Below are 26948 nucleotides of genomic sequence, written 5' to 3'. Positions count from 1 at the left end.
GGCTCACTGTTTAGACAGTCTCATCTCCAGGCACTTTAAAAATACTGTGGCTCACAGGAACGCCTGCATCAGTCACTTTGCGTTCTGCTACGAGTAGCTGACATTGGTTGCAGTCCCAGGTGCTATCTGAAAATCCAAATTCTCATTCCAGGCTAATGCACATGAGGTTCATTTCAAAATGCTCATCATTAGCTGTGTTAATGTTTGGGTAAGATGTTCATTCCCTGAATATGTTCTTGGAAGAAAACACATGTTCGTTCTGGGTTTGTGTTGTCTTCTGAGAAGTCACCAGGTTGTTGATTTTCTGCCAAGTCGTTTGGCACATCCTTCCTTTCAAATGTTTCTAAAAATTGCTTCAGGAGGATATGCATCCCTGGAAAGAAAAACCGGCACACCAGCACGGCACAGTAAAACATTAGAAATAACTAGGAAAATTAAGAAGGAAATATTTATGGTGGCCATTTTCGTTATTTGTAGCTTATTGCATTTTCTGTTTTTTATATTAAACAAGAAAATACAATCAGCATGGGGTGAGGGCCCCCCCCTTCAAAAAAATATAAATATTATGTTTTCAATTGGGCATTATTCAACTTCTATGTGCTCATACAAATGTGACACACACTTTTTACCTCTTCCAGGGAATATTCTACATACAATTTGTGGTACATAACAAAATGGTTAAATTACTGTCATCTACTCACATCATTCTCCAACTCTAAATTGCTGGAAAGCCTGATACATCAGGGTGCAAAATATGCAATGGAGCACCCGCATGTGCACTGAAGTTGCTGGATCACAGTACGTGTGAAATCAGCACAGTCATTGGACATTTGTATTCAGGGTAAAAAATAACAGCCAATGGCAACAGTAGTGATCAAGATAATGACAACAGTAGTGATCAAGATAAGTGACCATGGGTGGTATTCTACTAATCAGTACTATCATCATGAGGATTTCCACTTGCCCGTCCTCTCCCCCTCTTACACACCCTCCTCAAATCTTCTTGAGGAACTTGGGGGAAGCCTTAGAACAGTTTTAGCGGCCATGCAGGAATAGGGGATGAGAGCAGATTTCCTTGCTGAAATGCTTGTTGGCATTCGTCTGTCTCAAGAGACAGTGGAGTGTGCTTTTGGGGGTGAAATCAAATTACTGTGCTAGCAACAGCAAAGTGACTTCCTCAGAGTACAAGCCTGGACAATGTGTATGAAGGTCCTGGACTGTCCAGACAACAAGACCCCCCTCTCATCCTCACTGATGTGGTCCAAAGGAAAGCAGAGTAATACATTTGTCACTCTTGCACTGATGGAACAATTGCCTTAGTACTATGTCGAATTCCACCCGCTTTTTTCATAGATAAATTATTAGTCTGATACCATAAGGGCATTGAGAAGTTTTACTTCTTTAAGTGTAACAAACTAAACAAGCCTGTTCAAATACTGGCGAGTGTCAAGCATTTTATCATATACAGCCATCTGAAAAGCAAACCAACTATCCAACTCTTTAAGAGTAGTCAGCAGCAAAATATGAAATCATTGGGGGGCGGGGGGCAATGTGATTTTTTAAAAATAAATAACTTCAGTTATAAAAAGCTGCTGCAGATATTCATTTATTTTCTTTGTGAAAGAATAATCATTTTGAAGCACACACAGGAAGGCTAATTCAAGTCTATGAAAATACTTTCATTTTGAGATAACTCCCTTTTATGGGAAAGTTGGTTAAAAAAAACCACTGGTTCTGTTTCCTTTTAGGCATAGGACATGACTACCAGTGGATTGGCCTAAACGATAAGATGTATGAGAGTGACTTCCGCTGGACTGATGGCAGCGTGCTGGTAAGAGACCTATAAAACAGTATCTGGAAAACGTTTCAGTTGTTTGTGGCACTGCTTCTTAGAAAAGAAAATAGGTCAGGCTGCAAGAACAATGGAGAAAACTATATCCTAGCAAACAGCCAGCCTGATTTGCTATGGTATGATGTTCTTATTATTGTAGTGTAGGGCAGGCAATAATAATACCAAGGTAATTTTGAGCCTCGGTGAGTGTGATTCATCACGTGTTTGTACATAACTTTCCTTACTCCTGGTCCAGTCTTTCTTTCAAATTCCAGCTCAGAACTTACCTCCTCCCTTAACCCTTTTGCCTTCAACCTCCAACTAAAATAAAGTGGCATATGCTTGAATTCATCCCATCTTAGCATTTGCTCACACTCTTTTCTACTGTTGCCCCACCCAACTGAATTAGATTGCATGCCTGGGACAAAGACATGTCATTTGCTTGTATAATAGGGCGAAGTAAGAGAAATGGTGGTAGCTGTTTCCTTAGCAACTTAAAAACGTAGCTTATACACAACCATTGTATGGGCTTTATGCAAACGGTGGATAAACTGTGGCTCTCCAGAGATTTCCAAACAAAGACTCCCATCAGCCCTAAACAGCATGGCAAATGACCAGAGATTATGGTGGCAGTTGTACTCCAGCAACTTCTGGAGGGCATCAGGTTAGCTGCACCTCCTCTAGGCATTTGCTTCAGCTAGGAGGGGTTCAGATTAGATCAGAGAGCCAGTGTGGTGTAGTGGTTAAGAGCGGTAGTCTCGTAATTTGGGGAACTGGGTTCGCTTCCCCGCTCCTCCACATGTAGCTGCTGGGTGCCCTTGGGCTAGTCACACTTCTTTGAAGTCTCTCAGCCCCACTCACCTCACAGAGTGTTTGTTGTGGGGGAGGAAGGGAAGGGAGAATGTTAGCTGCTTTGAGACTCCTTCGGATAGTGATAAAGTGGGATATCAAATCCAAACTCTTCTTCTTCTTCAACCTAAGGCCCATGGGCCACTTGTGGCCCATGGGGGTCGTTTAACGGCCCCCAGAGCCGAGCTGCCTGCTCAGCGAGTCCCTGCGCGCTGTGCTAAACTGGTGCAGTGGGGCGCTGGGACTCGTTTTCGCGGTGCCAGACAAAGAATGCCAGAAATCGTGTGTGTGTGTGTGTGAGTGATCTGGCCCACGGGGGGATCTCTGCCCGGGCAAGGAAAACCTTACTGACCCCTGGATTAGATCTTTCCCTAGTCCCTAGTTTCTATGAATGAACCTAAGTTTTAATAGCAACTTCTACTCTCTGCAGAAGTCCCAGCCCACCATTTATCTTCACAAACCACCTGAATATACCGCCCTTCATCACAAGAGTGGTTCACAAGATAAAAACATGAGACAAAAGCACAAAGAAATAGTTAAAAATCAGAAACAATTAATCAATAACTCCCCCTCCCACAAACACATTTGAAAGGCTGTGGAATCAGTCAGAGGCCTGGTTGAAGAAGAATGCTTTTTTGGGGGCTGGTGCCTGTAATAGATGTGGCAGGCAAACCTTCCCCTGGATGAGAGCATTCCACAAATGGGGAGCCACTGCAGAAAAGACCCGCCCTTGTGTTGCCACCCTCTAGATCCCACGTGGAGAGGAGGCACACGAAGAAGGGCCTCAGATGATGAATGCAGAGTCCTGGTCAGTTTGTTATGGGGAGAGGCGGTCCTTGAGGTATTTCAGTGAGCTGCAAGCCCTGGATGAGTCAGCATTTGCACCAACATTTCCTGTGTTCTCCGTTGGGGCTTTTAATACACAGCTATTTCCTGGGGGAAATGGAGCATCTGGACCCCCTGAATACAAACCATTGAGGCTCCTATAGTCCCAGCTTCATTACACAAAGGCTGCCAACCTGCAGCCACGAGAATAGGCACCCAACGTCCTACACTGAAGCCTTGCATGCATTCTGCTTTGGAGACTGAAGTCTTCCATGTTCTGTTCTTTTCTAAGGGCTTAAATGGCATCAACGTGAATTTTTATTTTATCCTAACCCAAATTGCTGTGGTGGTGTGGATTTTCTCCGATACCTAGGTGTGGGAGGGGAAGCTTAAAGCTGCCCTCTACCCCATATTGTGCTCCTTGGAATAATTCCTGCTTCTGTGCCTGGTATTTAATTTTTTTAAAAGCTGCAGCATGATTACTAGTGACACTTATTCCTGCCACATGTAGCCAGGCCCTAACTGGGATGGTGTAGAACATTCTCAGATTGAATAGCGTGAACTGAAGTCGGTTCACCCTCCGACCTAAGCGCAGATGCTTTGCAACAAAATACCGCATAAATTCAAAAGTAAAGCAAATAAAACTGCTGCTCACTCAGCTGCCCCTTTCTTTTTAAAACAGGGTTTTGTTTCATCCAAGTCAAAAATACCTTTTTTCCATATGAAATATATATATATGATTTTTAGCCTGTGGATTGTGCACAGATACTGGGGCTACGCTTACTATTTGCCTTCTGTTGTCAGGACTGCAGGAAAAGGTCTGGTCCTTGCATCACTTCTGACTATCACACATGTCAGCTTCAGAAAGAAGTCACTGAAGAATCCGCCTTGATTGATTACCATTTAGAGTTTACCAGAGGGTTTGAGCGGCTTTGTGTGTGTGCATGTGTTTGAAGGACCCTTTTCTTTAAGAGCTGCTATTTGCTGCAGGTGACAGTGTAGAAAATGAAAAAGGGGAGCAACTCTTTCCTTCTCTTAATGTGCTATATTGCTGACATACTTTATTGCTGGAACAAATGTGCTTTATTGTGCCTCGAGGAGTAGTTTCTCTTGTCGTGTGGCAGGAGAGAGCCTGTTTCTCCCCAGGGCACCCTCCCACCCCCTTTTTTCTCATTCTTGGAAGCCTCACACATTCTGTCTGTATTGTGGGCTTGAATGGCCTTGTTCTCCACTTACCATGTTTATCCTCCCCCCACCCTTTCATGATTGAATGCATTCTAGCACTCCAAGAATTGTATTCGCAAGATCAGCCTGTCTTCAAGCTAGTCAGTATTAAACATGTGATAAACCTCAGGGTGGGAGAGCCAAGAATGGCATGGAACCAATCTTCAGACTCCAGGAAATGAAATCCTAATTCAGGCTTTTGAACAAACCCGAGTGTTAAATTTTTAGCTTCTTTTTTGAGATGAGGAAAAGAAGGCATTTGATGAGCAGGATAAGGACATCTGCCAACAGACCTCTTTCCGACTGATCTCCATCCCATTTTTTCTTCCTTTCTGTGAACCACTTCCCTCCACTTCTTTTCTTTAGAAACGATCAATAACGTTTATGCTTTTTCCAGCTTATACAAACAGGATTAAAGCCAGACTTAGCAGTGATTAGAGTAGTTCTACTGAAATCAATAGAACTTAATTCAGTCATTGCTAACATTAATGGATATCTTCTAAGCATGACCAGTATTTTATGCATCCCAAAGTGTAAACAGCATACCTCTGAATATCAGTTGCATGGAAATAACAGCAGAAGATGCTATTGCACTCAGGTCTTGCCGGGGTTTCCCACAGATGTATTGCTGGTCACTGTGGGAAACATGATCCTGGACTCGACTGATCTTCATTTTGATCCAGCAGTGCTCTTATTCATTTCTTATGTAAACTTCCTGCCTTCCCAGCTCACTCAGCAAAAGAGAACTGGTCCCAACTTCCCTAGTTGCAATGAATATAATTTTAACCCGCCATCCTTCCAAATACTAAAATTCTACGATTCTGTGCATCCTTTTTTATTTAAAGGGATGGGGAAATGTTGTGCGAGAGTTTGGAGAAGAGGAAGGCAGGGGACTAGGGTATATGAGAAGTAGCAAAGAAGTCTACCATTGGCAGGGTGTCAAGAGCTGAGACTACAGTGGTACCTTGGGTTAAGAACTTAATTTGTTCTGGAGGTCCGTTTTTAACCTGAAACTGTTCTTAACCTGAGGTACCACTTTAGCTAATGGGGCCTCCTGCTGCCGCTGCCGCGCCGCTGCGATTTCTGTTCTCATCCTGAAGCAAAGTTCTTAACCCGAGGTACTATTTCTGGGTTAGTGGAATCTGTAACATAAAGCATCTGTAACCTGAAGCGCCTGTAACCCGAGGTACCACTGTACATCTTTCCTGCACATTTTGATACAACTTTTTTCAACTTTCCAACTAATTAATGAACGTGCACTGTGTTTTGAGCTGAATTTTGACACATGTTATAGAACTGAAGGGAGTAACAAGTTCACCTGATAGTTCCTTGCGTTGTTTTATTAAGCAATGACTTATTGTGTATTTTCCTGAAAAACTCTGCTATTCTATATACCAGAGTGGCTAACCTGCAAACCTCTAGATGTTGCTGGACTCTATTTCCCATCATCCTCAGCCAGCATAACCAGCAGTCAAGGCTGATGAGAGCTGGAGCCCAACACTGAGTGCCACAGGTTAGCTATCTCTGCTATAGATAGGAGAGTGGTAGTACTCTGGGGGGGGGGGTGGACACGTTGTGCTCATCCTGGGGTACTTTGTCCACCTTTGATCCCCATCCTGCACTCAGCTGTCACCTATGGTTCCCAGAAGCTGTTAGCAATGTCACAGCAGCCACACCCTGGGAAACCAGTGCAGTGATGCCTAACAAACAAAAGAGGCTTCACTGTGGATTGTACCCATCTGAGATATCCAGTGTATGTCACTTTGAGGCTCTCTGAAAGAATAATCCCACACTGGCCTATAGGCACAACCTTGCTGATACGTCTAGTCAGTGCCTAGATGGGTGATAGCTTGGGAACTGCCTGTACACTTTCTTGGGCTCCATGATGGAAGAAAAGCAGAAGATAACGTATGTTTTAAAATGTGGGATATGGAAGTGTAATTAGTAGGCAAGACAGACAGATAAATGAATGAATATATCCAACACAGAGTTCTGAAATAAATTATGAATTGGCACAATGAAATATTTTCAGCTGCTGTCAGCTTTGTCTTCAGAAATTCTCTTCTGTCACTTCTGCTTTTGTTTTTCTCCTTTTCCTGGTTTTTTCTTCTTCATAGGAACAGAACATTTTAATGGGAAACTACCATGGCAAATTATAGAATGTGCTTTGGGGTTGCTTCAATGCATATCTTTTTCATGAAGTTATTGAGGAAGTTCTCAGTTTTTCTCATTCTGTCCATGTAAGGCAATTTGTTTGGCAAGAACTGGCAATATATATTTTTAGAATTGAATTGTGTTTTATAGGATTGGAGGAAACAGATTATCTAGTCCAGCTGTTTTTGAAGTCCAAGGATTCTCCATCACAAAGCTTTGCTCCAACTGGTTAAACTGGGAAGGGCAAATGAGCAGAGGGAGAAAGCCCCAGGGTGGTAACAGTTGGGGGGGGGGTGTACCTGAGCTCAAGAACAATCGCATAGCACTTTTGTTCCAAACCATTCAATATTTAATTTCCAGCTGTAGTGATATCTTTTGTCTCATGTGGAGAAGCATCTCTTACTTTCAAATCTTAGAAGAAAAATAAATTTTGGTTGAAATAATTTGTTTCTTAACCAAAAAAATCATCCCCCCCCCCATTTTTTGAACCTTAAAGAAAATAAAAATATAAATTAAATGAAATTTTTAACAGGTATATTTGTATAGTTGGTGGCTGTAGCTTATTTAAAAACTACAGCTCATAAATGTTTGATCATTGCTAGAGTCTAGGGAATTGCACACAGAATCACAGATTTATAGAACATAACCATAGAACGATAGAATTGTAGAGTTAGAATGGACCTTGAGGAATCTCAGCTAAAGCATCAATGACAGTTGGCCATCCAACCTATGTTTAAAAATCTCCAAGGGAGTCCATTCCATTGTCGAACAGCTCTTACTGTCAGAAAATTCTTCCTGATGTTTAGTCAGAATCTTGTAACTTGAATCCACTGGTTCGGGGCCTAGCCACTGGATCAGAAGGAAACAAGCTTGCTCCATCTTCTATGTGAGTGCCCATTAGATATCTGAAGATGGTTACCATATCTCCTCTCAGTCACCTCTTAACCAGGCCAAACATGCACAGCTCCCTCAACCGTTCCTCATCAGGCTTGGTTTCCAGATCCTTGATCATCTTGGTTGCCCTTCCCTTCTACCCAATTTAATCTTCTGCCCATTTTTAAATAAGGAGATACTTGGGGGAATCTGCAATGTTCCAGAGATCAGTAGATGTTCATATACAAGTCTGTAAGACTTGCTACATATGTTCTCTGAGGGCATGGTTCCTATTTAAAAAAAGCTTCCACCTGAAATTCCCATTGGAACCAAGACTTGAGAGAAGACTTCTTTGAATCAGGAGAAACTAGTTGCATGCTGAAATACAGTAGAGTTTTCATTCCAATAACTTCATTGAATGGCAACTTTTCACTCTTTTGCCCAGTAGTAGTATCTTTGCACAATGCCTTTGTACAAGTAAGGATCAACTGCTATATTGTTAACGGAATACTTCATCAATCAATGTGTTAGACGAGAAGTGTAATTAAGAATCAAGGGTCTACCTGTTCATTTTCAGAATTCTTGGGTTACTTTTTCCCATGGAAATTATCAGCTGTTGGCAATTTACCAGAATTAACAACTGTAAAAATACCAGACTTGTGCACTGCATATTTTTTTTCATACCCTGACTGGAATGCATATGAAGTTAACAAAAATAATTCCAGTAAGTGGAGTAAGCTTCTAATCCATGAGGACTCATTGACAAGCAAAGCTTTGCAGGAAAAAATGCTTAGGTCATTGCAGAGCCAACCACGAGCTGTCACACTGGAATCATTCTTCATGGACCAAACAAAATTGCTTTCATGCATTTCACCAGTAATACCTCAAGTTTTTCAAAAGCTTAAAAAAAAAAAAAGTTTGGGAAAACCACCCAAGAATAAAAAGGAGAGAGAGAGGGAGAGAAATGCAGTTCCTAGTATCTTGCACCCTGGAGGTGTCTGGAATTCAGTAGGGCTTCCTATATAAACATAGCTCTCTCTGTAGGGTTCATGCTTAGCGTTAAAGGAGCTTTATTAAAATTGCCGCAAGAGTTTGCATATGAACTGAACTGAACTTCATGAACAAAAGCAAGTTAAGACTTCTTACCAATGTAAAGGCATAATTTGCTGCAACTCTTGAGCCAAGCACTTTTGAAAAGAATTTCAGGTCTCAGGTTTAATACCTGGTGTCCCCAGATATGTCCCACTCCTGGGATTCCCATAGGCATCTGATTGTCCACTAAAAGAACAGAATGCTAGACTAAGCAAGACTTTGGTTTGAACCAGAAGGACTACTCTTATGTTCTTATGGGAAGCTCACAAGCAGATCCAACTTGGACTTTCTTGTAGCCTGATTCGCCTTGCTCCAGGTTTTGTAGCAATAATAGCTGTGTGCCTAAGTCTAGACATAATATACTAAACATACCATGGTTTGTTCTAACCATAAGCCCCACATTACAATGTGACCTTCCATATGCAAACCATTGCTTATGTGACCTTCCATATGCAAACCATTGCTTAGAGCTGCTTGTCTAGTGTTTCCCATCTGCTCAGTACTCAGCTTCAGAGCTGAGACTTGGCTTAGTGCTGTGCGTGAGCCAAGCCATTAAAGCTAGGGTTGCCATATTTCCAAAAGTGAAAATCTGAACACAAAAGTTTATTATTATTATTATTATTATTATTAAAATAATTTTCATTTATATACATTTCAGTAGTTTAACCATAGTTCTAACATTTCAAACCTCGACTTCCTTCTTCCTCTTTCTTCGGTTCCTTAAATTTATTTTATCATTTCCTGCATATTTTAACTTAACTTATTCTTTTATTCATCTATTTTGATTATATGTTCTTTTGAAACTGCAGATTATTACAATAATCTTACCAATGTCTTTATCTGTTGGACATAAAAGTTGTTCAGGAGCTTTTTTTTAGTTTTGCCCAAAGTTGTTGATCTCTTTCTCCCCCCCCTTTTTTCTTTGCAAAATTTTTGGAGTTATTCTTATGCAATTTTGCCAAAATCTGTGCTTCAGATGTATGGCAGCCCTAATTAAAGCAAGTCATTATTTACCTATACAGTGGTACCTCGGGTTACATACGCTTCAGGTTACAGATGCTTCAGGTTACAGACTCTGCTAATACAGAAATAGTACCTCAGGTTAAGAACTTTCCTTCAGGATGAGAACAGAAATCACACTGCGGCAGCGCGGCAGCAGCGGGAGGCCCCATTAGCTAAAGTGGTGCTTCAGGTTAAGAACAATTTCAGGTTAAGAACAGACCTCTGGAATGAATTAAGTACGTAACCTGAGGTACCACTGTACAGGCCATGGTGCCATGTGAAATCTGAACTACAAAAGGATTTGACCATGGGTTCTTCACATTTCAGTCCTGTTGGATTTCCTGGGGCTTCCTTAGAAGCACATGGGGATTTTAGGATTCAAGTCTTGACAAGCCTGGGTTGCTGCCCAAACTGGGGGGAAAGCCTTTATCATATAAACCCAGGGACATCTGTTGATCAAACAATTCCTGTCTCTAAGGTTTGAGTTCCTAAAGTTCTGCTGCTTCCCCCTTTTAATTACTTGAATTCTTTAAAAGAAAAAGAAGAAAAAGATACGCACATGCCGTGAGTAAATAGCCCCCTTCAGACATCATTAGGAGGTGTTTAAAAACCTTGTAGGGAAATTGCATTTCAAATAATTCAATTAGATTGGCGAGTGCCAACTTTGATATCAGCAAAGCCTAACCATGTAAACAGAAAAAAAGCAGGTATTGTTTTTGGCACATTTTCCACTGAACTTGGATGATTACCATTTTGCTATTCGGGACCTTTGCAAGCAGGCGAAGCTGTAAAGGAGTCCACTGGAACCATTCAAGTTTTGGATTAACTACTTACAGCTACTCGGGGTTGTGCGCTGGGCCTCTTTCTCACAGGGGGGAGTTATTCATAATCTTTGGAAAACACTGCTGATAATTAGTACTTTGTATGGCAGTGAGCTCACTCACATTACACAAGATTAGTGCTTTATTAAACGAGCAGACTGGTCTCTGCAGCCAGATTGTGTCTCACCCCTGGCTCGCTGGCAGCAAGGAAACAGGCGCATTGCCACTTTAAAACTGTCCAGAGACCTATGCTCATTTCGCTTCCCTTCCATGCAGACACATTTCACATGTTTATAATATGGGTTTTCAGGATGCCAATGGGAAGAGGCAATGTTGCAACAAAAGGAAACAGAAGTTCTTTATGCGAAAAGAACAAAGCATTTTCTTTCTTTCTTTCTTTCTTTCTTTCTTTCTTTCTTTCTTTCTTTCTTTCTTTCTTTCTTTCTTTCTTTCTTTCTTCAGTTTTACCCTACACAAATCCGTGCCTGTGCCCCTTTCAGAGAGAGCATAAAGGAAGGTGGGGAGGGGAGAGAGAGACCGTGAGCCTTCCATGGAAGAAAGTTGCCTGGGAGAGTTAAATAAAACAAACAACCCCCGCTTGAGAGTGCTGTAGGCAGACTGCAGACAAAAAGCCTGTTGTGCCAAAGACCCCCGGGACCCTCGAATAAAAGGATTTTAAAACTTAGCAAATATTTTCATTTTTGGTTGGTACGGCTTCAATTTAAGATACCCATTTGACCTACTCTGAGGAAGAGGAGGGGGAAGCCTGCCACTATAGTTACTTGAAATATATTGTTTGGTGACAAAATTGTGTTTATTTTGCTCAAACTAGTAAAGAGGCCACTCACACAGGCATTTGTTTGTATTTTTTGCTTAGTGAAACAAGGTAGCCCATTACCTTCAAGCAGCATATATATGGGCATTTTGCTTTGTTTTTTAATCTTTGGGCTGAAACAAATGAATCTTAGAAGGCAGAAGCAGATTTAGCCTGGAAGTGTCCCTCTTTTCCAGAAACGTCCCTGATTTAGAGAAGCCGTCCCGGTTTCTTATTTGACTCCAGAATGTCACACTTAGGATGTCCCTATTTTCATTGGATAAATGTTCAAGGCCTTAGTTTTAACCTCCTCAGTTCTTCAAAGACTCAGATTAATATACCTCAGTGACTGCATCTCCCAATACCAGCTGCATGCTTCAGATCCAACCTTGCCATGTGAGCCAATATGTGCTGTGAAAAACAGGCCTTTGTGGTGGTTGTCCTGAAACTGTGAAGTGTTCTTGCTTTCCTTGGCCTCTTCCTGTTTTTTTGGAAAGGCTGCAAGGTGGTGCTTTTATGATTGCCATTTGGTATAACCGGATTTTTTTAAATTGTTAATTATGTTTTTGCAAAGCTAACTGAATTGTCTGCTGTTTTTCATGTTATAGTTGTGACAAGTTGGAAAAGCCATTTTAATCACAGAGACCCATAAAGTGTGTAGGATGGATAGGTAGGCAGGCTGTTTCTTCATTGTCTGTCAGGGCTGGCCCAAGATATTTTGCTGCCTGGGGCAAAAAGCAAGGTGGCACCCCATCCCATTCAATGTACTGAAGCTGACTGGAGTGGCCGTCAAATCTTTCAACACTTGTGACAGGATGGCATCCTCCACCATATCCGCAACAGAGGGCAGCAGCTGGGCTTAGAGAGTGCAGAGCAGGCTGTGTGGGACACACAGATCTGTCACTCAGCACCTTGTAGCCACTGCCTGCTCCCCTGTATTTTCCACCTAAAGTGGCTGCCTCCCTTTGTCTAATGGTAGGGTGGGTCCTGTTGCCTGTTGTGATACTATGGCACAAATGTCTGAAATGGGAATTTTTGAGTGTAGTCTTCAGTGATGAATGGTTTGTTATTGTTTTTTGTAAACTGCTGATGTAACAAAACCAGTTGCTTGAATCTGCATTTTATTAAGACTTGATCTACAAACCCAGTTCCTCTCTTTGTTCTTCCTTCTCGTTTCCTCTCCCAGCTAGAGACACCATACCATTAAGCACACGAAGCTCGCAGAAGGCAATGGGAAGATTGTGATTGATTTCCTTGGTATTTGTGCTGAGCACTAAAGGAATCACATCTTTCCGGTGTATTAAAGCTCTTAACCTCCTTTAATCAAGGACGTTTATTATCCTGGTTCAGCAACGAGTAAACAGCTCCATCTAGTGGGGATTTTTCATGACGCCGAATAAGCTGATCTCTTCAAGTTTTGGTGGAAAATAGCTTTAAATCTCCAAATGATTGCTCCCCAATAGCAAAATACAAATTCAGAGCACTTTATTTTATTTTTTTACATAAGGCACTTTATTATTTTATACCAGGAAATCATTGCAAGACATGTGGAAAACATATCTCGGAAGATATACGTGCTGAGAGATCCACAGGCTTAAAATTTGGCATGCAGTCAGAAAGTTAATAGTATCCCACATCCTAATAAGTCATGTTAGGCCCTTTCATGTGGAGGATTCTCAGGTGTCTGGTGTGCAAAATTCAGTGTACCTGAGGTACACAAGTAATATTTACCCTAGTCCAATCAGCAGACTCCAGTAGGAGGGAGCTAATAAGATTTTATGTGGGTGGCACATCCAAAGTAGAGACTTGTATAACTTTTTGTCTGTCCTGCATTAAAGTATGCAGATCTGCTTTCTGAATGTTCCCATCAACTCTCTTATTTTTTTACTCAGAGTGGCACATTTAACCATGCAACTAGATTAGGTCTATCCTCCCCTGATTCATTGCAGCCTCCTGGGGAATTCCAATGATACATTTGTCTTTTCCCACCTCTGTGTGTGAATTGGCAGCACACATAAGTTCATCAATGGTAGCTGTTGGGATGGGAGAAAATCTCTCTTCTGTTCTGTGCAACATCTCCGCCTTGATTCAGAAGGGGAAGGTGGAGTTTGTACACTTTTTCAAGTCTGGTAAAACCTGCTGGTTACACTGTACAAACACATGACTCCTAAACACACTGTTTTTTTTGTGTGCTTACGATTTTTGAACGTACATAATAACATGTGAAGGAGACAAACACATCTGTCAAACTGGTACACTTAGGCACTGATCTTAAACACCAGGCTTGGGGAACTAGTGGCTCTCCAGCTCTTGTTGGACTTCATATCCCATCAGCCCAACCAGGGATGGGAGGGCTACAGGTTCGCTACCCCTGTAATGCAAACTGTGATGCCCCATTGAATACACTGCGGCCTATTTCTGGGTTGACAAGTCTCTTGACTCTCTTATCATTGCACCTATATAGTACACGTTGATAAAAATGTTTGTAGCTTGCACACTTTAGGTGTGCATTTAAAAACCATGTTTGTTTTTGCTACATCTAAAAAGTGCCATGGGCAATGTACAGTGTTACACTAATTAAAAGCTGCCTTCAGTGGAACCAAAGCCATGCTTAGTTCATTATGAATCAGCTCAGTCTGAACTTACTAAACTAAGGCCACCCTTGATAGGCCAACTTTCAGACAACCCAGCTGTTCATGTGGGCAGAGGAAGGACTTTACTTGAAGCTAAATAAACTTCAGAAGAAATTTACCAGTGTAGGAAGCACACTTTCTAGATAAAAACCTGAAAGGTCTTATCTGCCTCAGTGGAAGAGTTTTTCCCCCTAATAGATAGGAGGGATTATGGGAAAGACAACACTAGTTAATGAAGGTTTCCGGTGTTCAATTTTAAAGCACTCACTGATAAATGCTGGGCTTATTTTGCTTTGCTTTGAAGGTGTCCTTGGCTTCTTGGGTTTTATGAAAGGCTTGTAACATTCCCCCTGCCCACATAGACAAAAATTTCCAGGGGATAGTGGAAGGAAGAGAAAGAAAACCTCAGTTCTCTTAAGGAAGCATTTAAAGAAGCTGAAAATTAAATGACTGACTTACTTAATTTTGGGACTTGTTTATTAGAAAGAGCCACATCCTTGATATTGGATGCTTATTGGTTTCTCACACAACGGTCAAGTAATTATGCTTTCTGCATTGGCAGTTGATTTAGTCGCGGTTCATTACACTCTGTCCCATTGACTGCTCTGGAATGTGAAATCCCAACTATTGATCCCAGGCACTTGGTGGGGATTTCAGAGATAAAAGGGATAGCTGTTATCATTCAGTATCTATTGCATTGCTTAGATACTGTTCAGGACAGATTCACCTTGACAACATTCAAACAACTGAAGAGCCATGAGAATTACTTATTGGTTACCCAAGTAACTAAGCTGCTATAAAGCCAGAATAGGTTAGGATATATGCAAAAGATTTCAAGAAAGAAAAGCTAGAGTTGTATATTTTGGATGTGCGTCGTGAGTGAATGACAAAAGTTAGCAAGCAGCTAACAAAACCAATTGTTGTTTTTATCTTGTTTTGTCTAAATGCAGTTTCAAGAAAGGATTTCTGTATCTCTTGTGGCACGGAGCAGTATAGTTTGAAACTTAAATGTTAGATACCATAGAAATGGGTAACAGTAGGAACACAGTCCTATAACTAATAAGGAATGACCACACTATATACTTTCTCTCTGAAAGAATGATAAATTATTGGAAAGTGGTGCTTAGTTGGCAATGCAGAAGGCAGCTTAAATTTCCTGCAATGAATCTCACCAAGAAAGATCTATGTGAAAGCCAGCATGGGATTATAGTTTGGGTGTCTGATTAGGACTGGAGAGTCGCAGATTTAAGTCTCTCCTCAGCCATAAAGTTAATTTAGTGACCATGGGCCAGCTAATGTTCCTCAGCTTAACCTACTTTACAGGGTTGTTTGAAAAATATGGGTAGCATGCACCATCTTAAATGAGGAATTCTCTTAAACTGGGGTTGTCTCTTCTATGCTGGTGCCTTCTACAACACATCTGCCTCATCTAAAAAACAAACAGTGTGCTTTTGGCTTCAGAACTCTTGTTCAATTAACTTGCAAATTCAATGTATTGATAAACTATTTAATTAATTAAAGCTTGTAAACAAAACAACTTAGAGAGAAGCCCCTGCTGGTGAAGCAACCACAATCCATTGCTTTGTTCTTTTCTTGTGGGGAGTCCCAGAGGTCGAGCAAAGTGTGTCCTTCCCTCCAACTGATGACAATGTGATGCCATAGGATTGTGCCATTTCTGCATGTAATGGGAAATGGGCTTAGAACATGGTCTTTCCATGCCCGCTCCCAGCTTCCATTCCCTTTAGCAGGATTCCCCAACGACAGCATCTGCCATCTAAGGCAGCTGCCTCAGTCAGCCTAATGGTAGGGCCGGCCGTGCAGCCAATTGCTTTTCAGGAAATGGGGTACAGGAGAGCTTGGGTTCAAATGGATGTCAAAGCTGGAAGTACCAAAAATCTGTTGAGAACATCTAACCATCTAGCTCAGCATCCTGGGCTATGCTGGTTTTGCTTCGGCATATACTGTTTTACCTTTACCAGTGCTTTCCACCAGTTTTCACAGAGACTAATATTAAGAGAAGTGACCTATAATTTCCAGGATCCTCTTTCCCTCCATCCCTTTTTAAAATAAAAATAAAAAATGGTGTTACATTGGCTACTTTCCAGTCCTCAGGTATGGAAGCTGATCTTAGGGACAAGTTGTATATACAGTATTTTTCACTCTATAGGATGCACCCGACCATAGGACGCATCTAGTTTTAGAGGGGGAGAACAAGAAAAAAAAATCTCTCCCTCTCTGCGCAGCACCCCTCCAGCGAAGTGGCAGGAGAAATGGAGCCCCTTCCATTTCTCCTCCTGCTTCGCTGAAGGGGCGCTGCGCAGAGAGGGAAAGCTGCACAGCGCCTCTCCAGCGAAGCGAAGCCAGGAGAGCAAAAGGGATCGGTGCGCACCGACCCCTCTTGCTCTCCTGGCTTCAGCAAAAGTCACGCGAAGCCTCTGGAACGCAGCGGGAGTACCCGCTGCGCTCTGGAGGCTTCAGGTGGCTATCCTGAAGCCAGGAGAGTCTTGCTCTCCTGGCTTCAGCGAAAGGAACCCAAAGCCTCCGGAGCGCGGTGGGAGCGCTCCCACTGTGCTTCGGAGGCTCCGCATTGCTATCGCTGAAGCCAGGGAGCCTGCATTTGCTCCATAAGACGCACACACATTTCCCCTTAATTTTTGGAGGGGAAAAAGTACGTCTTATAGAGCGAAAAATACGGTACTTGTTAGAAGACTGGAAATGTCACATTTCACTTCTCATCTGTTGACACTTGTATGTAAGGATCACTCCCGTAAAGATCACTGTGCATTTTTTTCCATATTCTTGATGCCCTGTATATATCCCTAAGCAGCACCACTCTGCACACACAGAACATATCCCCACATGCCATTGTATCTGTGGAAGCTTGCTGTTGTACCTGGATCATCCTTGGGTTGATTTAAGTACAAAAGCGAGACTTTTAGCTGATGGCTTCATTCATCTATTAAAGCATAACACTTTATTTCTTCATTTATACAAAGATGTAACTTAGCTGGAAAGTAACTGGGAAAGGCGTATTGTTTTTGTATTCGCCTGTTCATTTGGCTGGCTAAGCTTCAAAAATATAAGACATTGTTCTATGCCAAAACTGGAAATGAAACATTCTGTTTCTCTTCCATGTGTTATTTGAAAAATACAGAAATAGAATAAAATAGAAAGTACAAAGACATGGAGCACAAACCACAGCAATGTTGCCTGCATGAGCCCTGTTGAAATTAGTTGATGGAAATCAGTTGAAAGCTTCTGCACAAGACACTTCCATGAATACACCAGGAGAAGCTCCTTTGAAACGATGTCTGTTTTCACCTAAATCTATTAAAAGATATATCTGGATCACGTTCCCATTAGCAGCCTTGCTCATGCGTCAGTTAACTGATACTGTGGTTGCCAAAATCCCAACCCTTAAAGTCTTGCAGCAGATTGTAGTTGTGGAGCTTAGTGGAAGATTGAGGTCCTTTCTTCTCATCAGAAAGTTAATTTATCTACTATTACTTTCCATCCTACTAGGGAGAGGTTGTACCTCTGGTGGGGGGGGTACATTGTGCTGCTTCTGGGGTAGTTTGCCTACCTTTGGTCCCCACCCTGCTCTCGGCTCTCACCTATGGCTCCTAAAAGCTGTCAGCAAGTGACAGTGGCCACACCACAGGAAATGGTTTTGACTGGCCGGCTAAACCAGGTGAGGGTAGCCAATGGGTCACAAACCCTCTGTGAGTTAGAGACTTTCCCTGCATGCCAAGACAGGCTCCAACAGTCATGAAGACACTTTCTGCACATGCTGTAGAGTGGGTTCATCAACCGGGGAAGGTAGCCCATCTTTGAGGACATAGGAGCCAAGTCTTAGGGGCTGAAGTCCCTTCACCCCACCCATAAAATATTTAAGGGGGCTTGGGCCTCCCAAAGTTTATGGGCATTGTCATTCAAACAGTGCTTGTGTGCCCTGTAATGGGGTCAATTATGCAGGGCAAGGTTTACCTGGGCCACCCAATATTTTATTCAAGTTGATACCCCTGGAGAAGGAAAACGCTGAAGCTAAACCTCCACTGCCTTGCGGGAGATCTTTGGGAGAAGAAAAGGTTTGTGAGCAAACTCTACACAAATGCAGAGCTGGATGGTGTCTTGTACACCTCCTTCTAAAAATTCCTGCAGCCAAGCTGAGGCCAAACATATTGCTCTGCTTTCTTTGGACCACATCAATGAGGCCAAAAGAGAGGTCTTGTTGTTTGGGCAGCCCAGAACCTCCATACACACTGCAGGGCACCCAGGAGAGGTCACTTCAGTGCTGCTAATGCAGTGCTTGGACTTCACCCCCAGAGGTGTGCTCAGTTATCTCTGGAGACAGACGAATGCCAACAACAACAAGCACGTGATGCCACACAGGTAGTGGCAAAATGTAAAGCTTGCCTTGATCATATGAGCTGTATATGGCGTTTGCAGCCTGTGGTTGTTGAGAATTGTTGAGCTACAGTTCTCTCCATTCCTGGTCACTGGCCATGTTAGCTGGGACTGATGGGAGTTGGGAGTCCAACAACAACTGGAGGGCCACAGTTGCCTCACCAGAGCCATCTGAGCACCATCTGCACTGGGATCTTCCAATAACTGGTCTGCATCAGTTAAACCTGACTTCCACCCATATGTGTAAAAGGAGGAATCAAGCCCCCAATGCACTTGTCTTGTGCCATGTTTTAATGCGGGCCGAGGGAACCGTTTCTGAAGGCTTATCTCCCCATCAGTGATGCTTGCCTAAATAAGGAAATGGAAAAGTTCAATATGTGTAGCATGGAGAGTTAAGAAAGCATTTCAGGAGTCTGGAACCTCCTCTGTTAAGTGGTTCTGGCATTAGTAAAAAGCAGCATGCGGGTCAGAAAGCCAAAGTAAATGTGCGCAGTGATGATATCAGCTGTGAGGCAACAGCACGTTACGGCTGGGGATGTGGTGCAATCTTGCAAAGTCCATTCCGTGGGACTGAAGGGCCTTGCCAGCAGCATATGCAAGCCAGGGCTCACGGCTGTTATTGCAGGCCCTTGATGTAAAGGCTCTTGAATCTTTGTTGGCTGGAATGTAACGTCTTGAAATCCCAGGGCTGCCATTTCTGCCAGGAGTTGACCACCAGCATCCCCTACTAGCATATGGAAACTAAAATGAATGTTCAGCTATTGGGAAGAAAAGGTGTTACTTAGAGGCTTGGCTACGGAGTGACTGAAGTCACTTAGTAGTTTTGGATGAGGTTTGGAAAATAAGCCCTGACTCTTGCAGTTATAGTCAGAGTTTTGCACCTGGTTAGAAAGCAAGTCAGTTCATTGCTTGGGATAGAATTGTAGAGTTGGAAAGGACCCTGAGGGAGTCTGTTCTGCTGTCAAGCAGCTCTTGCTGTCAGAAAGTTCTTCCTGATGTTTAGTTGGAATCTCCTAGAAGACCAATGTGTATTATACCATGATACCAGGCAAGAGTGATCAATGCATACTTTGATCCTATGCATATTTAGATAGGGAAAAAAGACGCTGTAGTTCAGTGGGTCTTACTCACAGATAAGTAAGCATAAGACTGTAGCCCTAGCCTTATGGCAATTAAAATGTTTTATAGCCTGGCACAGACAATACTTTTAATGCTGCCCAATTTAGAAGTCTACAGTTCACATGCCTGTATACATAAAACGCTATTATTGACATACTGGAGGAAATACGACACTAAAATACTGTACAGTATTCAAAATACTATATCCCGCTTTTCCACAGCCAGGATAATTAAGCACCACTTTTGTGTGATGCATTAACTTTATTAGTAAAATGTTCTCAGAAAGACATTATGTTTGGATTACTAGATAAAGAATTAAAGGAAAACAATTTGTACTTTTTATAAGCATGTAAGTGGACCAGCTCCAAGAAGTAAGCACTGAGATTAAATAAAAGCACTTGTGAACTGTGCCGTTATGACCATTTAAGGGACAGAGTGACTGGTACGTGCCAGGTATTTATGAGGATTCTTGCTCTTCTAGAAACTTATTTTTATCCACCATTAATTTCTACTTGAAATGAAAGTTTTGTAGCACCACAGAGAAAAGCTAAAATGTAGCACCAGAGAAGCGGACACGGAGCAATGGATCCAAACTACAAGAAAGAAGATTCCACCTAAACATTAGGAAGAACTTCCTGACAGTAAGAGCTGTTCGACAGTGGAATTTGCTGCCAAGGAGTGTGGTGGAGTCTCCTTCTTTGGAGGTCTTTAAGCAGAGGCTTGACAACCATATGTCAGGAGTGCTCTGATGGTGTTTCCTGCTTGGCAGGGGGTTGGACTCGATGGCCCTTGTGGTCTCTTCCAACTCTATGATTCTATGATTCTATGATTTCAAGTATTCTCCCTCTCTTTTCCTGGTCACTCATATATCTGTACCTGTACGCAAGACAAAGAATAGTACAATGTAGTACTTATTCTGCTGTAGTCCTATTTATTCAGATAAAGAGTTTTGAAATGTTGTTGTTGTTTAGTCGTGACCCCATGGACCAGAGCAAGCCAGGCACTCCTGTCTTCCACTGCCTCCCACAGTTTGGTCAAACTCATGCTGGTAGCTTCGAGAACACTGTCCAACCATCTCGTCCTCTGTCGTCCCCTTCTCCTTGTGCCCTCCATCTTTCCCAATATGTTTTGAAACATATTCTAATGCTATGCATTACAGAAATGAAAAAGGGATACAGTGGTACCCCGCAAGACGAACGCCTCGCAAGACGGAAAACCCGCTAGACGAAAGGGTTTTCCGTTTTGGAGGCGCTTCGCAAAACGAATTTCCCTATGGGCTTGCTTCGCAAGACGAAAGCCCATAGGGAAATCTCCGGGACAACGGGGAAGTGCAGCGCGTCTTCCCCACTGTCCTCGGACCTCCTCCCGCCACCCGGCTTCGGAACCAAGCTCCGATGCCGGGCGGCGGGGCCGCGAAGCCTGGGCGCGCTGATCTCCGCTCTCCCGGGAAGGCAGGCAGGGGGGAGCAAAGACCTTCGCCCCCGCCCGCCTTCAGAAGAGGTCAAGGACCTGTTCTGAAGGCAGGCAGGGGGCGAAAATCTTTGCTCCCCCCCACCTGCCTTCAAAAGCCGTCCGGGACAGCGGAGAAACGCGCTGCCTTTCTCCGCTCTCCCGGGAAGGCAGGCAGGGGGGTGAAAGTCCTTGCTCCCCCCTGCCTGCCTTCAAAAGCCATCCGGGACAGCGGAGAAACGCGCTGCCTTTCTCCGCTCTCCCGGGAAGGCAGGCAGGGGGGAGCAAAGACTTTCGCCCCCGCCCGCCTTCAGAAGAGGTCCAGGACCTCTTCTGAAGGCGGGCGGGGGGGCGAAAATCTTTGTCCCCCCTGCCTGCCTTCCCAGGGGCTTTTAAATCGCCCCGGACAGCGGAGAAGTCCTCTGCTGTCCCGGGCGATTTTAAAATGCCGCCCGCCAGCATTTTAAGATTGCCCCGGACAGCGGAGAAGTCCTCCGCTGTCCCGGGGTTTTTTAAAATGCTGGGGGTGGGAAGAAAAGCCCTTGTCCCCCCCCCCAGCCTTCAGAAGAGGTCGGGGGACAGACTGTCCCCGGACCTGGTCTGAAGGCGGTTTCCCTAGGAACGCATTAATTGATTTTCAATGCATTCCTATGGGAAACCGTGCATCGCAAGACGAAAAACTCGCAAGACGAAGAGACTTGCGGAACGAATTAATTTCGTCTTGCGAGGCACCACTGTATCTTGGCAAGGCAAGCATTTTATCTCTCTGGACTATTTGAGAAACAAGACACAAGGCTGTAGTAGTACATACTGGATAGTACAGAATGTCCACATGGCAATCTCTGATGGGTGCTTCCATATTAGACTCTTGACTAAAATTTCAGCTTTCTCAGTTATTAATACAAGTATTTCACTATTTTCAGGGAGGGATAGAAGATGTGATGGCAACATACCTTTAAAAATTAGAAAATAGGTCAAACAAACAATCCTCCAATATATTTGAAAACTTTCTGATTCCTAAACTAAGGACCTACCCAAATGTGATGCTAAATGCATATTTGCCCTGAGGAGTGGCTGGCCTAAATGTGATGTTAAATGCATCTTAGCAATTGGGAGTGGCCGACGGGGATGGCAGTGGCACTTGGCCTTCTGCCTCTGCTGTTTGTTGCTGGGACAGGGAGGCTGGCACTGTGTGAACACAGCAGAAGGAGTGCCAGATCAACCTGCCTTATAGCACTGACTTTTCCCTAGCCTTGCTTTTCACCCTCTCAATCAGCCACAGCATCATCAGTGGCAGGAGACCAGCTGGGTGCTCCTGCTCCTGTGTCCTTGCTTGGTGCTGTAGTCTAAACCACTGAGCCTCTTGGGCTTGCCGATCAGAAGGTCAGTGGCTCAAACCCCCGTGATGGGATGAGCTCTCATTGCTCTGTCCCAGCCCCTGCCAACCTAGCAGTTCGAAAGCACACCAGTACAAGTAGATAAATAGGGACCACTGCGACAGGAAGGCAAACGGTGTTTCCGTGCGCTCTGTTTTCCATCACGGTGTCCCGTTGTGCCAGAAGCAGTTTAGTTATGCTGACCACATGACCCAGAAAGCTGTCTGTGGACAAACACTGTCTCCCTTGGACTGAAAGCGCGATGAGTGCCACAACCCCATAGTCCCCTTGGCTGGACTTAACCATCGAGGGGTCCTTTACCTTTACCTTACAGTATTTAATGTATACATTTCAAAAAAATTTAAAATAAGAGCTATGGTACTTGGGGAAGGATAATTAGTGGAATAGCAATGTGTGGAGAACCCTTCCCCATTTATTGTGATCCTGATGAAAATCCCCCCCCCCCTGAAGCTGCTATTTGCATTGGGAGGGAACACTTTATTGACTTATGGGGAAATTTTCTTCCCAGTGCAGATAGCAGCTTCAGAGGACAGGTTTTCCTTGGGACTACGAGGAGGAAGGAAATATTTACATTTCATTGGTCCTTAACTTAGCAAGCCCTGCTTGAATTCAGTTTCTCTTAAACCATGCTTCTGGTATTTTTCTTTATCTTCTTCAGCAATATGAAAACTGGAGACCAAACCAACCAGACAGTTTCTTTTCTTCTGGAGAAGATTGCGTTGTTATAATTTGGCACGAGAATGGCCAGTGGAACGATGTACCATGCAATTATCATCTCACCTACACTTGCAAGAAAGGAACAGGTAAAGATTTTCAGACCAGGGTCACAAATTGCCACATGAAATACACAAGAAGCGCAGGCTTGTGAACTTACATGTGCAAGTCATAATGTCTGAATACTAGCATATTTCATTGCACGCCAAGCTATGTTAGTGCTGCAGAAATCAGTGCTGGCTGTGTTATTGAAACTGGCTCCATGCCATTACTAAAAATGTGCTGAAACAAATGAATGCACCCTAAGAAGAATTCTTCATCCCAACTTTAGCTTTCTTGTAATTTCATGTTTGTTTCTGTGTAAGAGAAAAATGCAATGACATATGACTGCCATCCTAACTCCACTTATTTTAATTCAGCACTGAATTCAATAGGCTTTATTTCTGAGTAGATGTGCTTAGAATTGTGTTGTTCCACTTGTGAGATCCTTCAATGAGCAGAGTTCATTCTCATGGGGGTTTGGTCCCAAGGGTCCCTCATATGAGCAAAAATGCCTATATGCAAAGTACCCCCTTGGAACCGCCCCCCATGAGCAATCCTAGTTTTCTCGAGCTGGCACGCCTTGCCCCCCCAAATCAGACAAAGAGCTTAAAACCCAGACCTGGCATGAAAAGAGCTTTTAACCTCTGTGCCTTGATTGTGGGGCAAGGCCGTCTCAGCATGCTGGTTCTCGGATGCTCTCACAACATCTCAAACGGCCGTCGATGTTCCCCTTGAGATTTCGCACGAGCCCTCCTAGCCTTCCTCCAATGTTATAAACTTCTAGTGACTATTTAGGAAAGGTTGAAAATTGTTGTAATCAAATTAAGTTATACTTCCAATTGACTAATTTAGTTTTTAAAAATGAAGGCTAGGGGTCCCCACCCCTTTAATCAAACTCTCTAAAAACGACTGAGAACCCAGTCTGAATAGTGGGCTTTTTGGAGAGAGAAGGGAGCTTTGTCCGAGGTTATGGTGTGGAAGAAAACTGACAATAAATCTGAATTTGTATTTTTAGTTGCCTGTGGCCAGCCCCCAGTTGTAGAAAACGCAAAGACTTTTGGGAAGATGAAGCCTCGTTATGAAATAAACTCCTTGATCAGATACCACTGCAAAGATGGTTTTATCCAGCGCCACGTTCCAATCATCCGGTGCCAAGGGAATGGACGATGGGATTTGCCTAAAATTACCTGCATGAATCGTGAGTTGCCTATGCAAAGGGATTTGTGATTGTCAAGGTTCAGGCTAGACCCTCACCAGTCTGTCAAATGTCTTTGCATGGAGGAGGAGAGACCATTCCCTGCCCCAACACACCTCTCCACACTACCCTGTAGATAATGTTATTTAATGCAGGTGTTCCATACAGGTGTATGACCATTCTGATGCTCATTTTATTCCATCATCTTATTTTTATAATGTGGGAGAAATGTGCAAATTGGACATCTGCACAATTGGGATTTCCAAACAGAGAGCCCGAATTGCATGTGACTCGAGGATGGTTCACAGGTTACCCTGAATACAGTACAAGCCGTCTTTGCACTTGTACAAACATTTGTGTGAAAGAGTGTACACTTGTTCATATGAACAGCTCTGCTGTTATGTAGGCAGGTGCACAGACTGTACACTTGCTGAACAACACACATACATTACTGTATGAGTGTGTAGCTCAACTATTTGTGCTCCCAGTTTCACAGACTGCACCCTTGTTGAATGTAACGTTTGAACACCCATGTTACCTCCATGCCCTCTCCTCCACCACACAAAGACTCTATGCTGGTCAGGAAATGTCCGAACCTGAGTTGTGTGTCTAACACAGTGCATCTCTTCATCATGCTTCTAGTTTTGCTGGCATGCTTACAACATCTTCCTTCTTTTCTTTCTCTTTTGTTTCCAGCATCCTCATTCCAAAGGACTTACTCTAAGAAATATTATTATAAACATTCTTCACCAGGAAAGGGAAACTCATTAAATTCATCAAAACATTTTCATCGTTGGATCAGGACATGGCAGGATTCAAGGCGCTGAACGCACTCTGGCAAAAGCGGGATGTTCTCCATGCCAGCCAAAGTCCTAACTTAACTGTGCCTTTTTAAAAATCAATTATAGGAGTATTACCAAGCATTTTTATTTTTTTGAAAACTTAAGGACCTCAGAACTCTCAGCACACATCTGTGATTGCTACAAATGCAAAATCGAAAAGGGAGACATTGCCAGCCATCTATAGCATGTTAATGTTCATATGTCATTGATGAGGGAACATTAGAGTCCCTGTCCCAGCGTCCGATAATAATTAAAACTCTTCCATTTTAGCACCAATGATAATGTAAATAAGATGATTTAATGGTGTTTTAATGTGTGTTACGTTAAAAGAACAGCAACCCTGTATATACAATGAAATGTCACACTAAGTTCAAGTTTATTTATGGCTATTTGGCCTCAGAGGTCTTTAATCATTTTTTGTTTGTTTGTTTGTCTTGAGGTACTTCATCAGGCTGAAAATAATTTTAAATTGCAGTCTGCTCTCTCTTTTCTTTTTGTAACCATGGGAGAAAACGGCTGTTGCAATGGCTGAAGATGAGCAAAGTAGCAGAGGGACGCTGTTCTTTCACAGCAGAGGTCCACAGAGAACTGTGTGTTGAAACCTTACACATAAGGAGCACAGCAAGCAGGAACAACCCTGAACAATGGACTGCAATGTGGAACTTGACTTCCGTCCTTTTCAGCATTGGCACTGATTGAAAAGGGACTTGCCTGGAGGACTTTTTTTTAAAAGATGACAAGGAGGGCCTGTAGGAATAACAATAATAATAATAACAATAATAAGTGCTAATACAATAAATCTCAACCAGGGCCACTTTTTTTTTTTTTAAACGATGACTTTTACAACACTAACCGTGGGTCTACATTACAGCTCTCTGCATTTTAAGATGGAGATACGATAGACCTACAACTTTTGTTGTACAAAAAAACCGAACAAACGAAAAAGTAAATAATTTTGTATATATAAATATATATAACCATTTTTAATCCTTTTATAAAGTAATGAATGTTTGTGTATGAATGCTGCAGCTGTGAAGCGTACCTAAATAAATGAAGTAAGCCATACTGATATAATTTATTGGATGTTCTTTTTATCTTGAAATAGCTTGGTAGCTTCTTTTCAGCCTCCAAGCTCATCCTGATGCATTTGGGAGAACTAGAGTTGGCTTCAAATGTTTTTGACTTGACTTGAGAGAATATATCTATATCTATATAATAAATGGGATCATGAGTGAGAGCTGTGTGACTTGTAAGCAATCAATACCTTGACTTGTGAATAATCTCTGTGTTCCTTGAACTATTGTAGATTTTTCTGCCTAACAGGCCTAGTACAAGGAGGGGATATGTCTCCTTAGCTCTTCTCGATTCATCTTCCATGGCCAGGTGGGGTACACTAATTGCAGAAAGTGGTACTTTCAAGGGCTAGGCTGGGTAGGTACTTTCAAGGGCTAGAAGTATCTTATCTCCAGATCTATGCCATGCCTGGGGAGCAAGAGTGCGTCTTCCCTCTCCACATTTCTGGTATGCCTTCCTCGCCTACAAAGCTGCCACTACCCAAGTGTGTGACATTCTAATCTGGCCTCGGGCATCAAGTCTAACACAGGACAATTTCTGGATTTTATCTGGGATAAAATTGACCACACAAAAATGGGTCTGCTCTGCATG

At 42.9% G+C, this 26948-nt stretch overlaps 1 protein-coding gene across 7 annotated transcripts in view; it reads left to right on the top strand.

Annotated features, from left to right (window-relative positions):
• The window catches only part of VCAN (versican), a 124803-nt gene extending 98283 nt beyond the window's left edge, over window positions 1-26520 (top strand). For all 7 annotated transcript variants that reach the window (XM_077936238.1, XM_077936239.1, XM_077936237.1 and 4 more), the window contains 4 exons: window positions 1749-1831; window positions 23149-23293; window positions 24262-24444; window positions 25138-26520. In XM_077936238.1, coding sequence (XP_077792364.1) covers window positions 1749-1831; window positions 23149-23293; window positions 24262-24444; window positions 25138-25268 — 542 coding nt within the window. In that variant the 3' untranslated portion in view covers window positions 25269-26520. The remainder of the gene's footprint in view (window positions 1-1748; window positions 1832-23148; window positions 23294-24261; window positions 24445-25137) is intronic.
• Window positions 26521-26948: the final 428 nt, after the last annotated feature.

This window comes from Podarcis muralis, chromosome 11, assembly GCF_964188315.1.
Source record: "Podarcis muralis chromosome 11, rPodMur119.hap1.1, whole genome shotgun sequence".
Classification (NCBI taxonomy): domain Eukaryota; kingdom Metazoa; phylum Chordata; class Lepidosauria; order Squamata; family Lacertidae; genus Podarcis; species Podarcis muralis.
Note: the sequence above shows the minus strand (reverse complement) of the source record. Positions and strands in the feature narration are given on the sequence as shown.